The sequence below is a fragment of the Salvelinus fontinalis genome, unplaced genomic scaffold (genome assembly GCF_029448725.1).
Source record: "Salvelinus fontinalis isolate EN_2023a unplaced genomic scaffold, ASM2944872v1 scaffold_0083, whole genome shotgun sequence".
Lineage (NCBI taxonomy): Eukaryota > Metazoa > Chordata > Actinopteri > Salmoniformes > Salmonidae > Salvelinus > Salvelinus fontinalis.
This window is the reverse complement of record NW_026600292.1, coordinates 372,189-392,321: the sequence shown is the minus strand read 5'-3', so window position 1 is coordinate 392,321 and position 20,133 is coordinate 372,189. Positions and strand designations below refer to the sequence as shown.

Sequence of the window (20,133 nt, the reverse complement as noted above, 5' to 3'; positions counted from 1 at the left end):
ACATTCATAAATGGCAAAGAAAGACAGTGAAAAAATGTATATTAAGAACTAAGGTTTTGTAGTGACTGTCCTCTATCTAGGAGATATAACAAAGTTCAGGACACTATATATTCAAAATAATATAAACAAACATTGGCAGTAGAATGGCCTTACTGAAGATCTCAGTGACTTTCAACGTGGCACCTTCATAGGATGACACCTTTACAACAAGTCAGTTTTTCAAATTTCTGCCCTGCTAGAGCTGCCCTGGTTAACTGTAAGTGCTGTTATTATGAAGTGGTAACGTCTAGGAGCAACAACGGCTCATCCGCGAAGTGGTAGGCCACACAAGCTCACAAGACGGGCGTGTAAAAAAAAAATGTGTGTGTCCTCGGCTGCAACACTCACTACTGAGTTCCGAACTGCTGCTGGCAGTAACATCAGCACAAGAACTGTTTGTCGGGAGCTTCATGAAATAGGATTCCATGGCCGAGCAGCCGCACACAAGCTTAAGATCACCGTGTGCAATGCCAAGCGTTGGCTGGAGTAGTGTTAAGCTTTCCGCCATTGGACTCTGGAGCAGTGGAAACACGTTCTCTGGAGTGATGAATCACGCTTCTCCATCTGGCAGTCAGACGGATGAATCTGGGTTTGGTGGGGCTCTTTCTCATGGTTTGGGCTAAATCCCTTAGTTCCAGTGAAGAGAGATCTTAACGCTACAGCATACAATGACATTCTATACGATTCTGTGCTTCCAACTTTGTGGCAACAGTTTGGGGAAGACACTTTCCTGTTTCAGCGCAACATTGCCCCCGTGTACAAAGCAAGGTCCATACAGAAATGGTTTGTCGAGATTAGTGTGGAAGATCTTGAGTAGCCTGTACACAGCCCAGACCTCAACCCCATCAAAAACCTTTGGTATGAATTGGAACGCCGACAGCAAGCCAGGCCTAATCGCCCAACATCAGTGCCCAAACCTCACTAATACTCTTGTGGCTTAATGGAAGCAAGTCCCCACAGCAATGTTCCAACATCTAGTGGAAATCCTTCCCAGAAGAGTGGAGGTTGTTATAGTAGCAATGCACCACACATCACCTGTATGTGACGAGGCGAAAAAACCTTTCCAAGCCAAACCACTACACATACACTATATCGTTGTCACCATATTAGCTAAAGTAACGTCATAGTAAACGTAGCTAATAGAACTAAAGTGTTAGTTAACCAGCTAAAATCATGAGGTAGTTGCAGTTTACAGTCAGTGTAGCACTTACACAGGCGAGCCCCGGTGGCAATAAATTAGTAAAACCAAAAGCTTCCCTTGACTTGGAAGAGTTTCGGTGTTGTGTTGGATAATCATAGCCAGCTAGCTAATATAGCATCCCTCTGTTTGAGCAGAGTGTTTGAGTAGGCTAAACTAGATAGCTGCATTTGCTAAGAAAGTGAAAGTGAAAAAAAAATCTAAATCTCTTTCTATTTCTCTCTTCCTTCTCCCTCATTTTGGAAGTACTGTGTTTGTTCAAAACTGTTAAACTATTGTCTTTCTCTCTGAGTCAACTACTCACCACATTGTATGCACTGCAGTGCTATCTACCTGTAGCTTATGCTTTCAGTACTAGATTCATTCGCTGATCCTTTGATTGGGTGGACATGTCAGTTCATGCAACAAGATCTCTGATAGGTTGGAGGACATCGTCCGGAAGTTGTCACAATTACTGTGTTAGTCTATGGAAGGGGGTGAGAACCATGAGCCTCCTAGGTTTTGTATTGAAATCCATATAGCCAGAGGAGGACAGAAGCCTGCTGTCCTCCAGCTACACCACGGTGCTAACCTACAGAGTGCTGTTGAGGCTACTGTATACCTTCATTGAAAAATAGTATGTTTTAATAATTTATTTGATGACATAGTTTTATCTTAAAAGGATACCTTTTTTAAATGTTTAAAACATTTTCTTTTTATGACAATCACTAAGGAGGATGGTCCTCCCCGTCCTCCTCTGAGGAGACTCCACTGTGTTACATGGCCCTGTCTGCCTCACCATACCGCTGGAGAGAAGAGGGGAGGAGGGAGGTGGGGATGGAGAGAGAGTCAGATTTCTGACAGACAGACACACACACACTGAGCAATGTCCACGTTTACAGTAGAAAGCTCAGATAGTGACCTTCAAACCTATTAGTACACTCCATTGGTGGAAGTATCCCTTTGGCCAATCAGGAGCATGATGGATGGACTTCTGAGCATCTGATAAGTCTGAGGAGTAGATCTCCGAACACCTGTAGATGTATCAATTATTCACAAAGAACCAGAGAGAAAGAGAGAGAGAGAGAGAGAGAGAGAGAGAGCGAAAAGGAAGAGAGAGAAAAGGAATAGAGAGAAAGTGGGGAGAGATGGAAAGAGAGGGAGCGAGAGAGCGACAGAGAGAGATAGAGAGAGTTTGGTGGGAGTACAGTAGAATTTTGTGTTGTGTATCTGTGGTGTTTGGGGGTCATAGGTTAGAGGTCAAGCTTTAAGGTGTATCTGTGGTCTTTGGGGTAACAGTGTATAGACTCAGAGAACATGTCCACAGCCCGAGAGTAGTGGCCCTGCTAAAACAACTGAAAACCCTTCTCTGGAGGAAAATACAGATACAGTGTTAAACTGGGGTCATTTCAGTGAATAGAAATAATCATTCTGAGACAATTGTGTTAATGTCCCCTGTTAGTGAGACTCTCTTCCTCTTCACAGGGTCTGAACTCGACACCTGAAATGACACCTCAGTTAACACTGCCTCTGTGTGTGTGTGTGTGTGTGTGGGTGTGTGTGTGTGTGGTGATGAACAGTGCTGGGTGTTGATCTATGACAGTTTATATCCTGACAGTAATGTAGTAGGTCTGACTAGCCTACAGCCGAGACACTCATTGGCTACGTGGTTCAATGTCGCCATCATGTGTCCAATAGGCAGAAATACAAGAAACAACATCAAAGTGGAAATAGTCATGAATCAATGTATTAATAATTCACTCATGTCTTCATTGTCATAATATAACATGTGGAATAATGTCTGACAGCAATACAAAGTAAATCATCATTAAACCAATCAGGAGAAACTTGGTCCAGGTCTCCCGAGTGGTGCAGTGGTCTAAGGCACTGCATCACAGTTGCTACCTGTACAGCTAGAGATCCTGGTTCGAGTCCAGGCTCTGTAAACAGAGCAACTGAAAGATAAGAATGAGACCACCAACACAAGAGAGAGAAAGACCACCAACACACTTCCTGCTGTTCTCAAGGCCATTGTTGCATCTCCCACCCTGCAGTCTTAGAAACATAAACAACAACTCACTCTATAGCTGGTGAATAACTCCACCTGATACATTGAAGTCGAAACTGTACATGGGGTACAGGGCCTCATTACTGAAAATGAACCAGGCTCATGTATTAGGCTATGTTAAGTCTGTATGTAATGTGTGTTGCATGTCTGTCTACATCTGTCTATTTAAGATGACATGATATATGATGCAAAAATAATTTCCTTATGGATACAATAAAGTCATCATCATTATAAACAACAACAACAATCAGTTATTGAACATCATTATCGTAAACAACATCATCATCAACAACAACAACTTATTGAACAGATGTGTAGAACTGTAAACACATATTGATTGTTCTGAAGTTGTTTTATTCTCAGAACCCCAAATATAGGAGGACAAATGTTCAATCCTCTACGGTCCATCAAGCTGTACGGCAGCCTAGAGACTGATCACCAGGTTCAAGGATAGCTCCTATCACCAAGCTGTGAGGATAAACAGCAAGTGACTCTCACACACACACACACACACACACACACACACACACACACACACACACACACACACACACACACACACTGCACTGTTACAATGTTTGTCTGCATGTCTATTTTACCCTGGTTAATCATCTCATCACTATGTAGATCAACACTCCTACACTGAGACACTTTATGAATACTGGCCCTGATATAACAACCAAAACACAGCTCAAAACATAACAAGAAGTAAAATGATACATTACCCTCAAGTATATGACTTATTACTAAAAACAAATAACCCCAAACTATATTTCAAGATATTGTCAAGAGTACTGACAGAGTGAAGTGAAGGGGAGAGGTCTTGTACAGAGAGTCAACTGACTGGTAGTGAGTGGGAACTGCTAGTAAGTGTCAGTTCTGTGGTTGATACACATTTATGTAGTCAGGACAGAAGTAGATGATTCAGAACTATCCTTCCTTCCTCTTTAAGACATCAACATGCATGACGATCAAACAGCATGTCAGAAAATGAAGATTACTGTAATAGAGGGGGTCCTATATTTGTAAAATGGACAAAATGTCCCCCATTTTCACTTTTATTTAAATACAGAACCATGTTAACAATATGTTGACTATTCTTTATGGAATGTTTATAATATCTTAGAATGTGTTGCCTTGTCCCTCTGAGTTCTACATGGAACAGGTCAAAGTCCCATTTACATTTGGTCAGTTCCATGATGTCATTCAATCTATTCTACAAACACATTCAATTTACACTCCTCATCAGCTGCATCAAAGTGGTACTGAAGGTTCCAGTGTTCTAGACTAGAGTTCTCCCTACTGGCATCTCAACATTACTGCAGTGTTCTAGAGTAGAGTTCTCCCTACTGGCATCTCAACATTACTGCAGTGTTCTAGACTAGAGTTCTCCCTACTGGCATCTCAACATTACTGCACCATCCTAATAATAATGTCCTCATTAATGTTGGACTAATAACAACATTACAAACTGACATTACATCAGATAGAATGGTGAAACACAACACTGTCTACTTGACTAAGTCATATTTAATCACACAAACACTGATGTCTGTAGTATTACAACATGTCACTATCATATTATGTTACACTGTTGACCCTTGTGTTCAGTACTGGTAGTAGCATTAGTTAACAGAGGAATCAGTATCATCATCATCATAACCTGCTGTATTGACTGCTGCTGTCCATATACTGTATAGTCTAATGTAGCCTGTTATCCATATATAATCTAATGTAGCCTGTTATCCATATATAGTCTAATGTAGCTGTTGTCCATATATAGTCTAATGTAGCCTGCTATCCATATATAGTCTAATGTAGCCTGTTATCCATATATAGTCTAATGTAGCCTGTTATCCATATATAGTCTAATGTAGCTGTTGTCCATATATAGTCTAATGTAGCCTGTTATCCATATATAGTCTAATGTAGCCTGTTATCCATATATAGTCTAATGTAGCCTGTTATCCATTTATAGTCTAATGTAGCCTGTTATCCAAATATAGTCTAATGTAGCCTGTTATCCATTTATAGTCTAATGTAGCCTGTTATCCATATATAGTCTAATGTAGCCTGTTATCCATATATAGTCTAATGTAGCCTGTTATCCATATATAGTCGAATGTAGCCTGTTATCCATATATAGTCTAATGTAGCCTGTTATCCATATATAGTCAAATGTAGCCTGTTATCCATATATAGTCTAATGTAGCCTGTTATCCATATATAGTCTAATGTAGCTTGTTATCCTTATAGAGTCTAATGTTGCCTGTTGTCCATATTGTCTAATGTAGCATACTGTCCAGATACTGTAAAGGGCATATAAAGTGCATATCATGTCCATATAACGAAGTATATAATTTCATATTAGCACTAATAACTAGTAATTTAATAGAATCTCTTTGTGTAAAGAACTCTGATATGATTCAGGAGGCCTGTAATAGGTTTATATAGGACAGGAAGGTAGAACAGGAAAGTGATGCTGAGTGTGATCTAAACCATCAAAACCACAACCCACCTTAACACTACTCCTAAACACAACCCACCATCACTGTGTCTCATGTTAACACTACTCCTAAAGACAACTCACCATCCCTGTCTCATGTTAATACTACTCCTAAACACATCCCACCATCACTGTCTCATGTTAATACTACTCCTAAACCTGTTACGAAACATTCACTCAATCACTCTTACTCTTACTGTCACTCTTACTTTAGATCATTTTCAAAAATGTCCACACTATAATCTATTCCTCTCAAACCGACACGTGTATGTGAGAGTCTTACCTTTTTAGGCTCACATTTAGCAGGCAAAAATATTACAAGCAACATGTACAGGATATATCTCACAATCAAATGTTCAAAAAAAGTATCCACTATAGTCTATTACTCTCAGAACCCTCACAATAACATGCAAACCTCTCCACTGTAATCTACTACTCTCAGAACCCTCACAATAACATGCAAACCTCTCCACTATAATCTACTACTCTCAGAACCCTCACAATAACATGCAAACCTCTCCACTACAATCTACCCCTATCAGAACCCTCACAATAACATGCAAACCTCTCCACTATAATCTACTACTCTCAGAACCCTCACAATAACATGCAAACCTCTCCACTATAGTCTACTACTCTCAGAACCCTCACAATAACATGCAAACCTCTCCACTATAATCTACTACTGTCAGAACCCTCACAATAACATGCAAACCTCTCCACTATAATCTACTACTCTCAGAACCCTCACAATAACATGCAAACCTCTCCACTATAATCTACTACTCTCAGAACCCTCACAATAACATGCAAACCTCTCCACTATAATCTACTACTGTCAGAACCCTCACAATAACATGCAAACGTCTCCACTATAATCTACTATTCTCAGAACCCTCACAATAACATGCAAACCTCTCCACTATAATCTACTACTCTCAGAACCCTCACAATAACATGCAAACCTCTCCACTATAATCTACTACTCTCAGAACCCTCACAATAACATGCAAACCTCTCCACTATAATCTACTACTCTCAGAACCCTCACAATAACATGCAAACCTCTCCACTATAGTCTACTACTCTCAGAACCCTCACAATAACATGCAAACCTCTCCACTATAGTCTACTACTCTCTGAACCCTCACAATAACATGCAACCCTCTCCACTATAATCTACTACTCTCAGAACCCTCACAATAACATGCAACCCTCTCCACTATAATCTACTACTCTCAGAACCCTCACAATAACATGCAAACCTCTCCACTATAATCTACTACTCTCAGAACCCTCACAATAACATGCAAACCTCTCCACTATAGTCTACTACTGTGAGAACCCTCACAATAACATGCAAACCTCTCCACTATAATCTACTACTCTCAGAACCCTCACAATAACATGCAAACCTCTCCACTATAATCTATTACTCTCAGAACCCTCACAATAACATGCAAACCTCTCCACTATAATCTACTACTCTCAGAACCCTCACAATAACATGCAAACCTCTCCACTATAATCTACTACTCTCAGAACCCTCACAATAACATGCAAACCTCTCCACTATAGTCTACTATTCTCAGAACCCTCACAATAACATGCAAACCTCTCCACTATAGTCTACTACTGTGAGAACCCTCACAATAACATGCAAACCTCTCCACTATAATCTACTACTCTCAGAACCCTCACAATAACACGCAAATCTCTCCACTATAGTCTACTACTCTCAGAACCCTCACAATAACATGCAAACCTCTCCACTATAGTCTACTACTCTCAGAACCCTCACAATAACATGCAAACCTCTCCACTATAATCTATTACTCTCAGAACCCTCACAATAACATGCAAACCTCTCCACTATAATCTACTACTCTCAGAACCCTCACAATAACATGCAAACCTCTCCACTGTAATCTACTACTCTCAGAACCCTCACAATAACATGCAAACCTCTCCACTATAATCTACTACTCTCAGAACCCTCACAATAACATGCAAACCTCTCCACTATAGTCTACTACTCTCAGAACCCTCATAATAACATGCAAACCTCTCCACTATAGTCTACTACTCTCAGAACCCTCACAATAACATGCAAAAGTCTGATACATGAAACCACTTATACAGTATATCTCCCAATCAGATGCATATGCAAAATACATCTACAGAGTAAACTGTACATAACAGAAAAACAAAACAACATCATTTCCTATAGCATCGCCATGCCCATAACAGAGGAATTTGGTTCATGGCTATAGACAAATAATAAAATATACATATTTTAAGATATTGTCAAGCATACTTACAGAGTGAAGGGGAGAGAGGTCTTGTAATGAACTATCTGTCAGTCTGAGGAAACAGACACTGACTGTGAGGTATGAGGTCTGTGGTTGACACAACTTTGAAGTAGTGAAAGACCATAGAGTTGGATAAAAGGCACACTAGCTACAAAGGCTGTTTAAGCATGGGCATACCATTGTATGCATCCTTTCAGTTTGTTTATCGACTGTCATTAAATCATGGAGGTTGAAGAAGAAGAAATTGACAACTTTAAAATACAGAGAGCCCTCAATTGCACTGCCGATATTGTCACAGAACCCATCATGAAAAGATGCAAAGCTGTGCCCTCTATCCAACTCTATGTCAGGTACCAAGATGCTAATTCAGAGATGGCTTCCTTCCTCATTCACACAGGCTGTGTTCAAGAGCATCAAAACTGTGACTTGTGACGGGTAAATTCTGACTGACTGACTGATCTACAAATCACCTTGCATGATAAATAACTACCTCAGATTATTTGTAGATCAGTCAGTCTCCACTCGCCTTTAAAGTCGGCTGCAATGTCGAACGCGGCCACATTTACATGCTTGACAGCCATTATGTCATACAATATTATAATAACTGTGGAATACGTTTAAAATCTTTATTCTAAATTTTTTTGAATGACAGGCTAACCTGCAACATTTAAAATATTTTTTTTTTGTATGAATTGTCTTAATCTTTGAGCTTATTTACAACATGATGCATAAATTACACTGAATCATACTTTATCTAAATTAGGTAATAATTCATAATTGTATGTAAAAAAAAGTGTGATTATGGTGTAACTTCTCCTTCTCATTATTGCCATTGCTCAATAATGTCTGACAGCAATACAAAGTACATCATTTCAACACATCAAGATAAACTTGGTCCGAGACTTTACACATTAAAAAGCTGTTGTCAATGTTATCAATACCAGTCACTGAGAAAAGTACATTATGTAATAAAAAAATCTCTAAATGGCCAAACCCCACAGGAAAAGAGCAGAACCACAGTCATTCTTATTTATCATCAATATACTTAATTATCACTACAAGGAAAGAGAATTCAACTCCAAATTTACTCAAAAGTTAAAGCTATGGAAAACATTCTGGATAGCATAACAATATGATAGCAATATGATAGCAGGAGAACAGAGGTGTGAGGCCTAGCTTTGGTTTGATGCTGTAGCTCTTCAGTCCAAGTTCTGTTTTGGTTCTCTTCAGTCCAGGTTTGTTTTGGTTCTCTTCAGTCCAGGTTCTGTGGTGGTTTCCTTCAGTCCAGCTTCTGTTTTGGTTCTCTACAGTCCAGGTTCTGTGGTGGTTTTGTTCAGCCCAGGTTCTGTTTTGGTTCTCTACAGTCCAGGTTCTGTGGTGGTTTTGTTCAGTCCAGGTTCTGTTTTGGTTCTCTACAGTCCAGGTTCTGTGGTGGTTTTGTTCAGTCCAGGTTCTGTGGTGGTTCTCTTCGGTCCAGGTTCTGTGGTGGTTCTCTTCAGTTCAGGTTCTGTGGTGGTTCTCTTAAGTTCTCATAATCGGAGGGCTCAGCATCTATCTGAGGGGCTGTGTCACTGCGAAGTCTCTCACATTCTGAAAGAAGACACATTGAATGAGCACTTTACAAACCACTCCCTCTAACACTTTTATGTACACGGACACACAGACTGCGTTATAAGAGACTTACTGCCAGGGTGTCATACTCTGGTGACCTGGTCTTCATGTTCAGAGCTGTGTAAGTGTCACTGTTAGGATCAGGATGGGCACTCTGTGGAGGGAGACACAGAAACACAAACACTCAATACTGCATAAAACACAAATACATGAATCCATTCACTTACTGTCTATGTCTGTGGTATTGGGATTGAAATAACTTTGGTTGTTGACATTATTACCTGTGTGTCTGCTGTGGCATCACTTCCTCCTGTGGATCTCCTGTAAAGAGGGACAGAGTGAGTTCTGCTCTCTACTGACCTCTAGTGGAAGTTGATATGTTACTAATACAGTAGATGTAAATGGCTGTCTCACCTCTTCATATAGCAGTAGATGGTGACAAGAAGAGCTCCAGCAGTCAGGACAGCCCCCACCCCCACCACAGGAACCCAGGGAAACACTGCTGCAGGATCTTGAGGTTATAAATGCATGATGGAGATATGACATAGAGGAAACCAGGGAAACACTGCTGTAGTATCATGAGGTTATAAATGCATGGTGGAGATATGACATAGAGGAAACCAGGGAAACACTGCTGCAGGATCTTGAGGTTATAAATGCATGGTGGAGATATGACATAGAGGAAACCAGGGAAACACTGCTGTAGTATCATGAGGTTATAAATGCATGATGGAGATATGACATAGAGGAAACCAGGGAAACACTGCTCTAGTATCATGAGGTTATAAATGCATGATGGAGATATGACATAGAGGAACCCAGGGAAACACTGCTCTAGTATCATGAGATTATAAATGCATGATGGAGATATGACATAGAGGAAACCAGGGAAACACTGCTGTAGTATCATGGGGTTATAAATGCATGGTGGAGATATGACATAGAGGAAACCAGGGAAACACTGCTGTAGTATCATGAGGTTATAAATGCACGGTGGAGATATGACATAGAGGAAACCAGGGAAACACTGCTCTAGTATCATAAGGTTATAAATGCACGGTGGAGATATGACATAGAGGAAACCAGGGAAACACTGCTGTAGTATCATGAGGTTATAAATGCATGGTGGAGATATAGGGGAAACCAGGGAGGAACAAAATGAAACAATATTTATTTAATTCTATGTCATACGGTATGATAAGTGTCTCACATTGCTAACTATTATTTATGGTTGTTGACCTGTGTGATTATCAATGAATAGAGGAAGAGAAGGTGTACTTACACGGAACGTCCAAAAACACAGAAGAAGAGTTGAGACGTCCATATTTATTCTCAGCCTCACAGTAGTATTCTTCTCTGTCCTCAGAGCTGATGTTAGTGATGCTGTAACTCTGTCCTGATGCTTTTGGTGAGGTTACGTTCTTCTTGTACCAGGTGTATTTGTCCACAGGTGGGTTGGCATCACTGCTGCAGGTCAGAGTCACTGAACTGTCCTCCACTATTTCACCAGAGGGACTGACTGACACTGAGGTGCTCCTTGGTTTATCTGATAGAAAAGTGCGTCACAATACTTGCCGTTTGAGTTCAGAAAATATATCTGTCGAATCACAATTAAAGTAAAATAGCGTAGAAAATGGAGATGAAATGCAATACTTACATAAAACATTTACATAAACAAGCTTGGATATTTTGGCTCCAACTTCCTTCTGGGCCTCACAGTAGTATTCTCCTCTGTCCTCAGAGCTGATGTTAGTGATGCTGTAACTCTGTCCTGATGCTTTTGGTGAGGTTACGTTCTTCTTGTACCAGGTGTATTTGTCCACAGGTGGGTTGGCATCACTGCTGCAGGTCAGAGTCACTGAACTGCCCTCCACTATTCCACCAGAGGGACAGACTGACACTGAGGTGCTCCTTGGTTTATCTGGTAAAGAGGATGACAGAAAAGGTAAGAGTACACATAGTATAATGCAACAATGTGTTCCCTTACCTTGCTCAGAAAACTTGCGGGGGGCCAAATAAAACCACCCGCAGGTCAAATTCAGCCCGCGGACCTCCAGTTGTGGAACCCTGGTCTATGTCATGGAAAAAGCAGGTGTTCTTAATGTTTTGTATACTCAGTGTGTAGTTCTAGAATTATATCCCACATACTCACATGTGACAGTGAGAGTCTCTTCAGGAGAGTGGAGATCCTCATAGTTTTCTACAGCACAGGAGTATCTGCCTGTATCCTCACTGCTGACTGACTTCAGGTACAGGTACTTAGTCTCATGTCTGATCAGACGTTGTCCGTTCTTGTACCAGATGTAAGAGGGGTTGTCCTGCAGAAAGCATATGGACTCACAGAACAGACAAAGACACTTTCCCTCTATGATGTTGGTTGGACCCTTAATCCGCACCTGAAGACCTGGAATAAAAAACATAATTAAACCCGGATTCACCTGATCTCTATTACAATAAACAAAGACTTTCCTACACAGATGGTTCCCATTTTTAAATGTATTTTATATTTCACCTTTATTTAACCAGGTAGACTAGTTGAGAACAAGTTCTCATTTACAACTGCGACCTGGCCAAGATAAAGCAAAGCAGTGCGACACAAACAACACAGTTACACATGGAATAAACAAACATACAGTCAATAACACAATAGAAAAAGTATATATACAGTGTATGCAAATGAGGTAAGATAAGGGAGGTAAGGCAATAAATAGGCCATAGTGGCAAAATAATTACAATATAGCAATTAAACACTGGAGTGATAGATGTGCAGAAGATGAATGTGCAAGTAGAGATACTGGTGTGCAAAGGAGTGAAATAAATAAATAACAGTATAGGGATGAGGTAGTTGGATGGGCTACAGGTGGGCTATGTACAGGTGCAGTGATGTGTGAGCTGCTCTGACATCTGGTGCTTAAGGTTAGTGAGGGACATACAGTGGGGCAAAAAAGTATTTAGTCAGCCACCAATTGTGCAAGTTCTCCCACTTAAAAAGATGAGAGAGGCCTGTAATTTTCATCATTGGTACACTTCAACTATGACAGACAAAATGAGAAAAAAAAATCCAGAAAATCACATTGTAGGGTTTTTAATGATTTTATTTGCAAATTATGGTGGAAAATAAGTATTTGGTCACCTACAAACAAGCAAGATTTCTGGCTCTCACAGACCTGTAACTTCTTCTTTAAGAGGCTCCTCTGTCCTCCTCTCGTTACCTGTATTAATGGCACCTGTTTGAACTTGTTATCAGTATAAAAGACACCTGTCCACAACCTCAAACAGTCACACTCCAAACTCCACTATGGCCAAGACCAAAGAGCTGTCAAAGGACACCAGAAACAAAATTGTAGACCTGCACCAGGCTGGGAAGACTGAATCTGCAATAGGTAAGCAGCTTGGTTTGAAGAAATCAACTGTGGGAGCAATTATTAGGAAATGGAAGACATACAAGACCACTGATAATCTCCCTCGATCTGGGGCTCCACGCAAGATCTCACCCCGTGGGGTCAAAATGATCACAAGAACGGTGAGCAAAAATCCCAGAACCACACAGGGGGACCTAGTGAATGACCTGCAGAGAGCTGGGACCAAAGTAACAAAACCTACCATCAGCAAGGGCATTGAAGATGAATCGTGGCTGGGTCTTTCAGCATGACAATGATCCCAAACACACCGCCCGGGCAACGAAGGAGTGGCTTCGCATTTCAAGGTCCTGGAGTGGCCTAGCCAGTCTCCAGATCTCAACCCCATAGAAAATCTTTGGAAGGAGTTGATAGTCCGGGTTGCCCAGCAACAGCCCCAAAACATCACTGCTCTAGAGGAGATCTGCATGGAGGAATGGGCCAAAATACGAGCAACAGTGTGTGAAAACCTTGTGAAGACTTACAGAAAACGTTTGACCTCTGTCATTGCCAACAAAGGGTATATAACAAAGTATTGAGATAAACTTTTGTTATTGACCAAATACTTATTTTCAACCATAATTTGCAAATAAATTCATTAAAAATCCTACAATGTGATTTTCTGGATTTTTTTTCTCATTTTGTCTGTCATAGTTGAAGTGTACCTATGATGAAAATTACAGGCCTCTCATCTTTTTAAGTGGGAGAACTTGCACAATTGGTGGCTGACTAAATACTTTTTTGCCCCACTGTAAGTGTTTCCAGTTTCAGAGATTTTTGTAGTTCGTTCCAGTCATTGGCAGTAGAGACCTGGAAGGAAAGGCGGCCAAAGTAGGAATTGGCTTTGGGGGTGACCAGTGAAAGATACCTGCTGGAGCGTGTGCTACGGGTGGGTGCTGCTATGGTGACCAGTGAGCTGAGATAATCCCGGGCTTTACCTAGCAAAGACCTATAGATGACCTTGTGCCAGTGGGTTTGGCGACGAATATGAAGCGAGGGCCAGCCAACGAGAGCATACAGGTCGCAGTGGTGGGTAGTATATGGGGCTTTGGTGACAAAACGGATTGCACTGTGATAGACTGCATCCAATTTGCTGAGTAGAGTGTTGGAGGCAATTTTGTAAATGACATCGCCGAAGTCGCCATTGTATCAATATTAAATAATACATTGACAATGTCGCAGGAACAGGGTTGCAAAACTCTAGTAACTCTCCCAAAATCCCCATGTTTTCCAGAATAATCCCAGAATCAGAAGGAATTAATCCTCCAACCAGGATTTCTGGAAAAGCTGGGAACTTTGGGAAAGTTACCAACATGTTACAACACCAGGCAGGAGTCACATTCACCTGAAGATTGTGAGTGCAGTGTTACCTGTGACAGTCAGAGTTGTTCCAGGGAAGCTGTATCCCCATCTTGATGTCTGTGTGTTGAATATGAACTTGTACTCAGCAGAGTCCTCCTCTCTCAGATTTGTGATTCTCAGGGTGGAGCGACCGCTCTCCTTCTCTCCAACATACTCCACACGACCTGCATACCCTGGGTCTGTGGTTAGGTCCTCAGGTATCGACTTATCCCTCCAGCTGGCACCCTGTTTCGGACTAAACCAGAGTGATGATGTGATCGTAGCATCACCACTGTCATACGTGGAGGATATGTCCACTGATGACCCCTTCAAGGCACAGACTCCCTGATGGGGGTAAGTCACACTCCAACAGTTCTGACCACGGACACCTTATTAAACAATAACATGACAATATAGTGTTTTCTGTATTCTTTTCAGATCTTTCTGTGTGATGAGTGTTTCAGATGTGTAATTCACCAACATGAATGAATATAGCCTACTGAGGAATACTGTAGTTGAATCTACACTCACACACTGCAGGAGAGTGGAGATCATCATGGTATTTTACAGCACAGGAGTAACTGTCTGCATCACTAATGTAGTCTGAGTACAGGCTGGAAGTGTCCTCCTTTACTTTGTGTCCATTGTTGTACCAGATGTAGATGGGGTTGTCAGTCAGAGTACAGGTGGTGCTACAGGTCAGAATCACCCAGCTTGAAAACAGTGAAGTTGTAATCTTAACCTGAAGATCTGGAGAGAAATACAACACATGAAAAACTGTATGAATTTACTGAGTTCTCTTCTGAAGAAATGATGCAAGCCATTCCTATTACAGTCTGTACAGACTATCATCCTGACCCTTATACTGAATAAACACAAATCAAGATATGTGTTGAACTAGCCTACAATAGCTAGACTATTCATTTTGTTAGAATACAAATGACGTTAGTCCGTAGATAGACGAGGCACATTTGTATTGAATTACTCTAGTATTTAACACAATATTACCTGTGACAGAGTAACTCCATGTCATACTGCCCTCCTGGATCTGATTCAACTATTATATAGATACTACATGACAGTCAAAGTCTCTCTCATGTCTCTGTTTCAACTACACTGACCAGAAATATGAATGCAACATGCAAAGTGTTTCATGAGCTAAATTAACGTTACCTGCCCGAATGCATAGTGCCAACTGTAAAGTTTGGTGGAGGAGGAATAATGGTCTGGGCTGTTTTTCATGGTTCGGGCTAGGCCCTTTAGTTCCAGTGAAGGGACATCTTAATGCTACAGCATACAATGACATTCTAGAAGATTCTGTGCTTCCAACTTTGTGGCAACCGTTTGAGGAAGACCCTTTCCAATGCCCCCCGTGCACAAAGTGAGGTCCATACAGAAATGAATTTTCGAGATCGGTGTGGAAGAACATGACTGGCCTGTTTAATGCGTCATACATCCAGCCATGTCACCCGTGATATAAGTTAGTATTCAACATGACTCTGTTTATATTCTTATCTATTTAATACACTGAAGAAAAATATAAACACAACATCAAATCAACCTTTATCGGTCAGTCACAAACACATGGTTAGCAGATGTTAATGCAAGTGTAGCGAAATGATTGTGTGTAGCGAAATGCTTGTTTCACACATGCAACAATTTCAAAGATTTTACTGAGTTATATTTCAAATGAGGTAATCAGTCCTTGAAATTTCAATAAACTCCTTAGGCCCTAATCTATGGATTTCACATGATTCGGAATACAGAAATGCATCTGTTGGTCACAGATACCTTAAAAAAAAGGTAGGGGCGTGAATCAGAAAACCAGTAGGTATGACCACCATTTGCCTCATGCAGCGTGACACATCTCCTTTGCATAGAGTTGATCAGGGTGTTGTTTTTGGCCATACACGTGGTCTGCGGTTGTGAGGCCGGTTGGACGTACTGACAAATTCTCAAAAACGACGTTGGAGGTGAATTATGGTAGAGAAATTAACATTACATTCTCTGGCAACAGCTCTGGTGTCCATTCCTGCAGTCAGCATGACAGCTGCATACTCCCTCAAAACTTGAGACATCCGTGGGATTGTGTTGTGTGACAAAACTGCACATTTTAGAGTGGCCTTTAATTGTCCCCAGCACAAGGCGCACCTGTGTTGTGATCATGCTGTTGAATCAGCTTCTTAATATGCCACACTTGTCAAGTGGATGAGTTATCTTGGCCAAGGAGAAATTCTCACTAACAGGGATGTAAACAAATGTGTGCACAAAAGTTGAGAGAAAAGGATTTTGTGCGTATGGCAAATTTTTGGGAAATTTTATTTCAGCTCATGAAACACGGGACAAACACCTTACATGTTGTGTTTATATTTTTGTTCAGTGTGCAATATGTCCTCTTATGTGAAATACTAGATTTTGTATTTTTCAATCACATACCACTATTATGTCTGTATGACTGCCCTTAATAAGGTAATTACAGTAATAGATGTGAGATGTGTGACAGATTACCTGTGACAGTCAGAGAGACAGGTGAGCCAGAAAACTTTCCCCCAGATGTTATCAATCTGAACCTGTACACAGCAGAGTCACTCAATCTCAGGTCTGTGATTCTCAGGGTACAGTCACTCTCCTCATCCCCAAGGTACTCTATATGACCCTCATAGCCTGGCACTGAGCTCAGATCTTCAGCATCCATATCAGACCATTTAGTAAACCAGAAAGCTGTTTTTATCTCATGATAACTGGGATATGTGTAAGAGCAGGATATGTCCACTGTTGACCCCTTTAAAGCACAGATCTTCTGATGGATGTAAGTCACACTCCAACAGTTCTGACCTGAAATACAAGACAATATAACACCTTTATAACATTCTTTAATTACAATATCTACTGTATACACTTATGCTGTTACGTTCCTCAGCAAAAAAAACTAAAATGGCACCCAAACAAAAGGGGGAATTAACAAGAGTCACTGACAATTACAAAAATGAGACCAGTGGGTTTTTAGGAGGGGTTCTGAAAGACACTCATGGGGGAGTCCATTGAAAATTGACTAGCAACAACAACTGGAACCAAAAAGACATGGGCGCCCACCACGAGCGCCCACCACGAGTGCCCACCACGAGCGCCCACAACATTTTCCCAAGAAGAGGAAAAACAAAATAAAAAACCCACATGCCAGCACAGTTTTAACACATACTGACTAACGAGTGACGCCAATCAGGGCATCCAAATATACCTCCAAATATAAATGAAAAAAAAAATATATATAATGTTTAAATTATATGCTGTGAAAGTAACCAGGAAGTGACTTTCCCCTCAGCTTTGTAGTTTTTAAACTTTTTTTTTTCCATGGTTCTTCAGTGCTCAAAGAAGTAGTGCAATGGTGTACAAGTGCAAACACGTAATGAAAGGTATCTGGTAGAAGTAAATTCATCCATTGAGTGCATTTTCATGAATTTGATTATATATCTTGAAGCTCGTTCAACACTGTGTGGCAAAGCATACGCAACTAAAGCAGAAGTGGACGTCACATTCACAGCAAATTAAATAATGATTGTCTGACAACCTGAAACAAATGTTGTATGTAAAAGTCCACACTTACACACTGCAGGAGAGTGGAGATCCTCATGGCCTTTTACAGCACAGGAGTAACTGTCTGCATCACTAAAGTAGTCTGAGTACAGGCTGGAAGTGTCCTCCTTTACTTTGTGTCCGTTCTTGTACCAGATGTAGGTTGGGTTGTCAGTCAGAGTACAGGTGGTGATACAGGTCAGTGTCTTCCTATACTCCCCTCTTGTCCACATTCCCCCAGTTACCTTTAGATCTGTTGTTATGAAACAACAATGGAGAACATCTGTAAGTCAGCACCATTCCAAGGTTCTCATTGAAAATGCAATATATCATTAGAAATCAAATTTCAACTCAAATGTATTTATATAGCCCTTCTTACATCAGCTGATATATCAAAGTGCTGTACAGAAACCCAGCCTAAAACCCCAAACAGCAAGCAATGCAGGTGTAGAAGCATGGAAGTGGTAACTATACTCTTTATGTCAGAATAAAGAACAATGGAGAATGTCTGTCAGTCAGCACCATTCCAAGGTTCTCATTGAAAACGTAATAAATCATTAGAAGTAACTATACTCTTTATATCAGATTACAGAACCTGTGACAGAGAGAGTGACAGCTGAGCCAGATGTCCATGAGCCTGTTGTAAATGAGAAGTAATATGATGTTGAATCCTCCTCTCTCAGGTCTGTGATTCTCAGGGTGCAGTCATTCTCCTTATTCCCACGGTACTCTATACGATCCTCATATTCATCTTGGATTTGAGTCCAGCTCCAACTATTCCATTTGTACCACTTGGTTGTTGTGACTGTATGACCTCTGGGATATGTGTAAGAGCAGGACAGATCCACTGTTGACCCCTTCAAGGTACAGATACTATTCTTGGTGTAGGTCACACTCCTGCTATTCTGACCCAGTACCACTGAAACACAGTCACACAATGTAAAGGGTATCAGAATTAAGTCAAGGTCTTTTGGCTCACACTGACTGTAAGGTTTGTCCACACTTTGTTGCCATAGTTGCTGAGTTGAGTGTGAATGGAAACCACAGATAAGCATCACTCAGTGAGGTGTAACTATTTAAAGTGAAGTGGAGATGCCTAACAGAACACACCAGAATAACATTATGATTCTTATCCTTTTAGAAATGTCTGTAGATTGATAAACAGAGAACTAAAAGATTAGAATGAGACCATACCTGCTACAGACCAGAGAAAGACCACCAACACACTTCCTGCTGTTCTCAAGGACATTGTTGCATCTCCCACCCTGCAGTCTTAGAAACATAAACAACAACTCACTCTATAGCTGGTGAATAACTCCAACTGATACATTGAAGTATAAACTGTAAATGGGGTACCGGGCCTCATTACTGAAAATGAACCAGGCTCATATTGTGTTGTGTTGTATTGTGCTATATGGTTGTCTATGTGAATACTGTCTGTCTGTAAGTCTATTGCACTATGTATGTAATGTGTGTGATGTGTTGCATGTCTGTCTACGTCTGTCTATTTAGACTGACATGTTGCAAAAATAAATTCCTAATATATACAATAGTCATCATCATCATTATAAACAACAACAACAACAATAACTTATTGAACAGATCTGTAGTACTGTAAACACATATTTCTATATTGATTGTTCTGAAGCTGTTTTATTCTCAGAACCCCAAATATAGGAGGATAAATGTTCAATCCTCTAAGGTCCGTCAAGCTGTACAGCAGCCTAAAGACTGACCACCAGGTTCAATAATAGCTCCTATCCCCAAGCTGTCAGGATAAACAGAGGGTGACTCACATACACACACACACACACACACACACTGGAAAATACTTAAGCCTCACTCTACTGACCTCTAGTGGAAGTTGATATGTTACTAATACAATTTTGCAGTTACAGTTTTTATTACAATCGCTAGGACCTAATTCTCAATACTTAGGTCACTTTTTCAAAACTCTTCACACAGTTCTCCTAACCAACTTTCAGCTTGGAACAGCAGTTAATTTCACATCCAAAATGCACTAAAACTACCAAAACACTTCATACATGTCTCAAATCAACTCATTCTTCCATAACACTAGCAAAGGTTGTCACCCAACAAGCACACTT

The 20,133-nt window shown here is 40.6% G+C and overlaps 1 protein-coding gene across 1 annotated transcript in view; it reads right to left on the bottom strand.

Annotated features, from left to right (window-relative positions):
- The window catches only part of LOC129842987 (sialoadhesin-like), a 59,586-nt gene extending 40,277 nt beyond the window's left edge, over nt 1-19,309 (bottom strand). Inside the window, exon 1 of the mRNA XM_055911709.1 lies at nt 19,220-19,309. Coding sequence (XP_055767684.1) covers nt 19,220-19,274 — 55 coding nt within the window. The 5' untranslated portion in view covers nt 19,275-19,309. The remainder of the gene's footprint in view (nt 1-19,219) is intronic.
- Between the last annotated feature and the right edge of the window lie 824 nt (nt 19,310-20,133).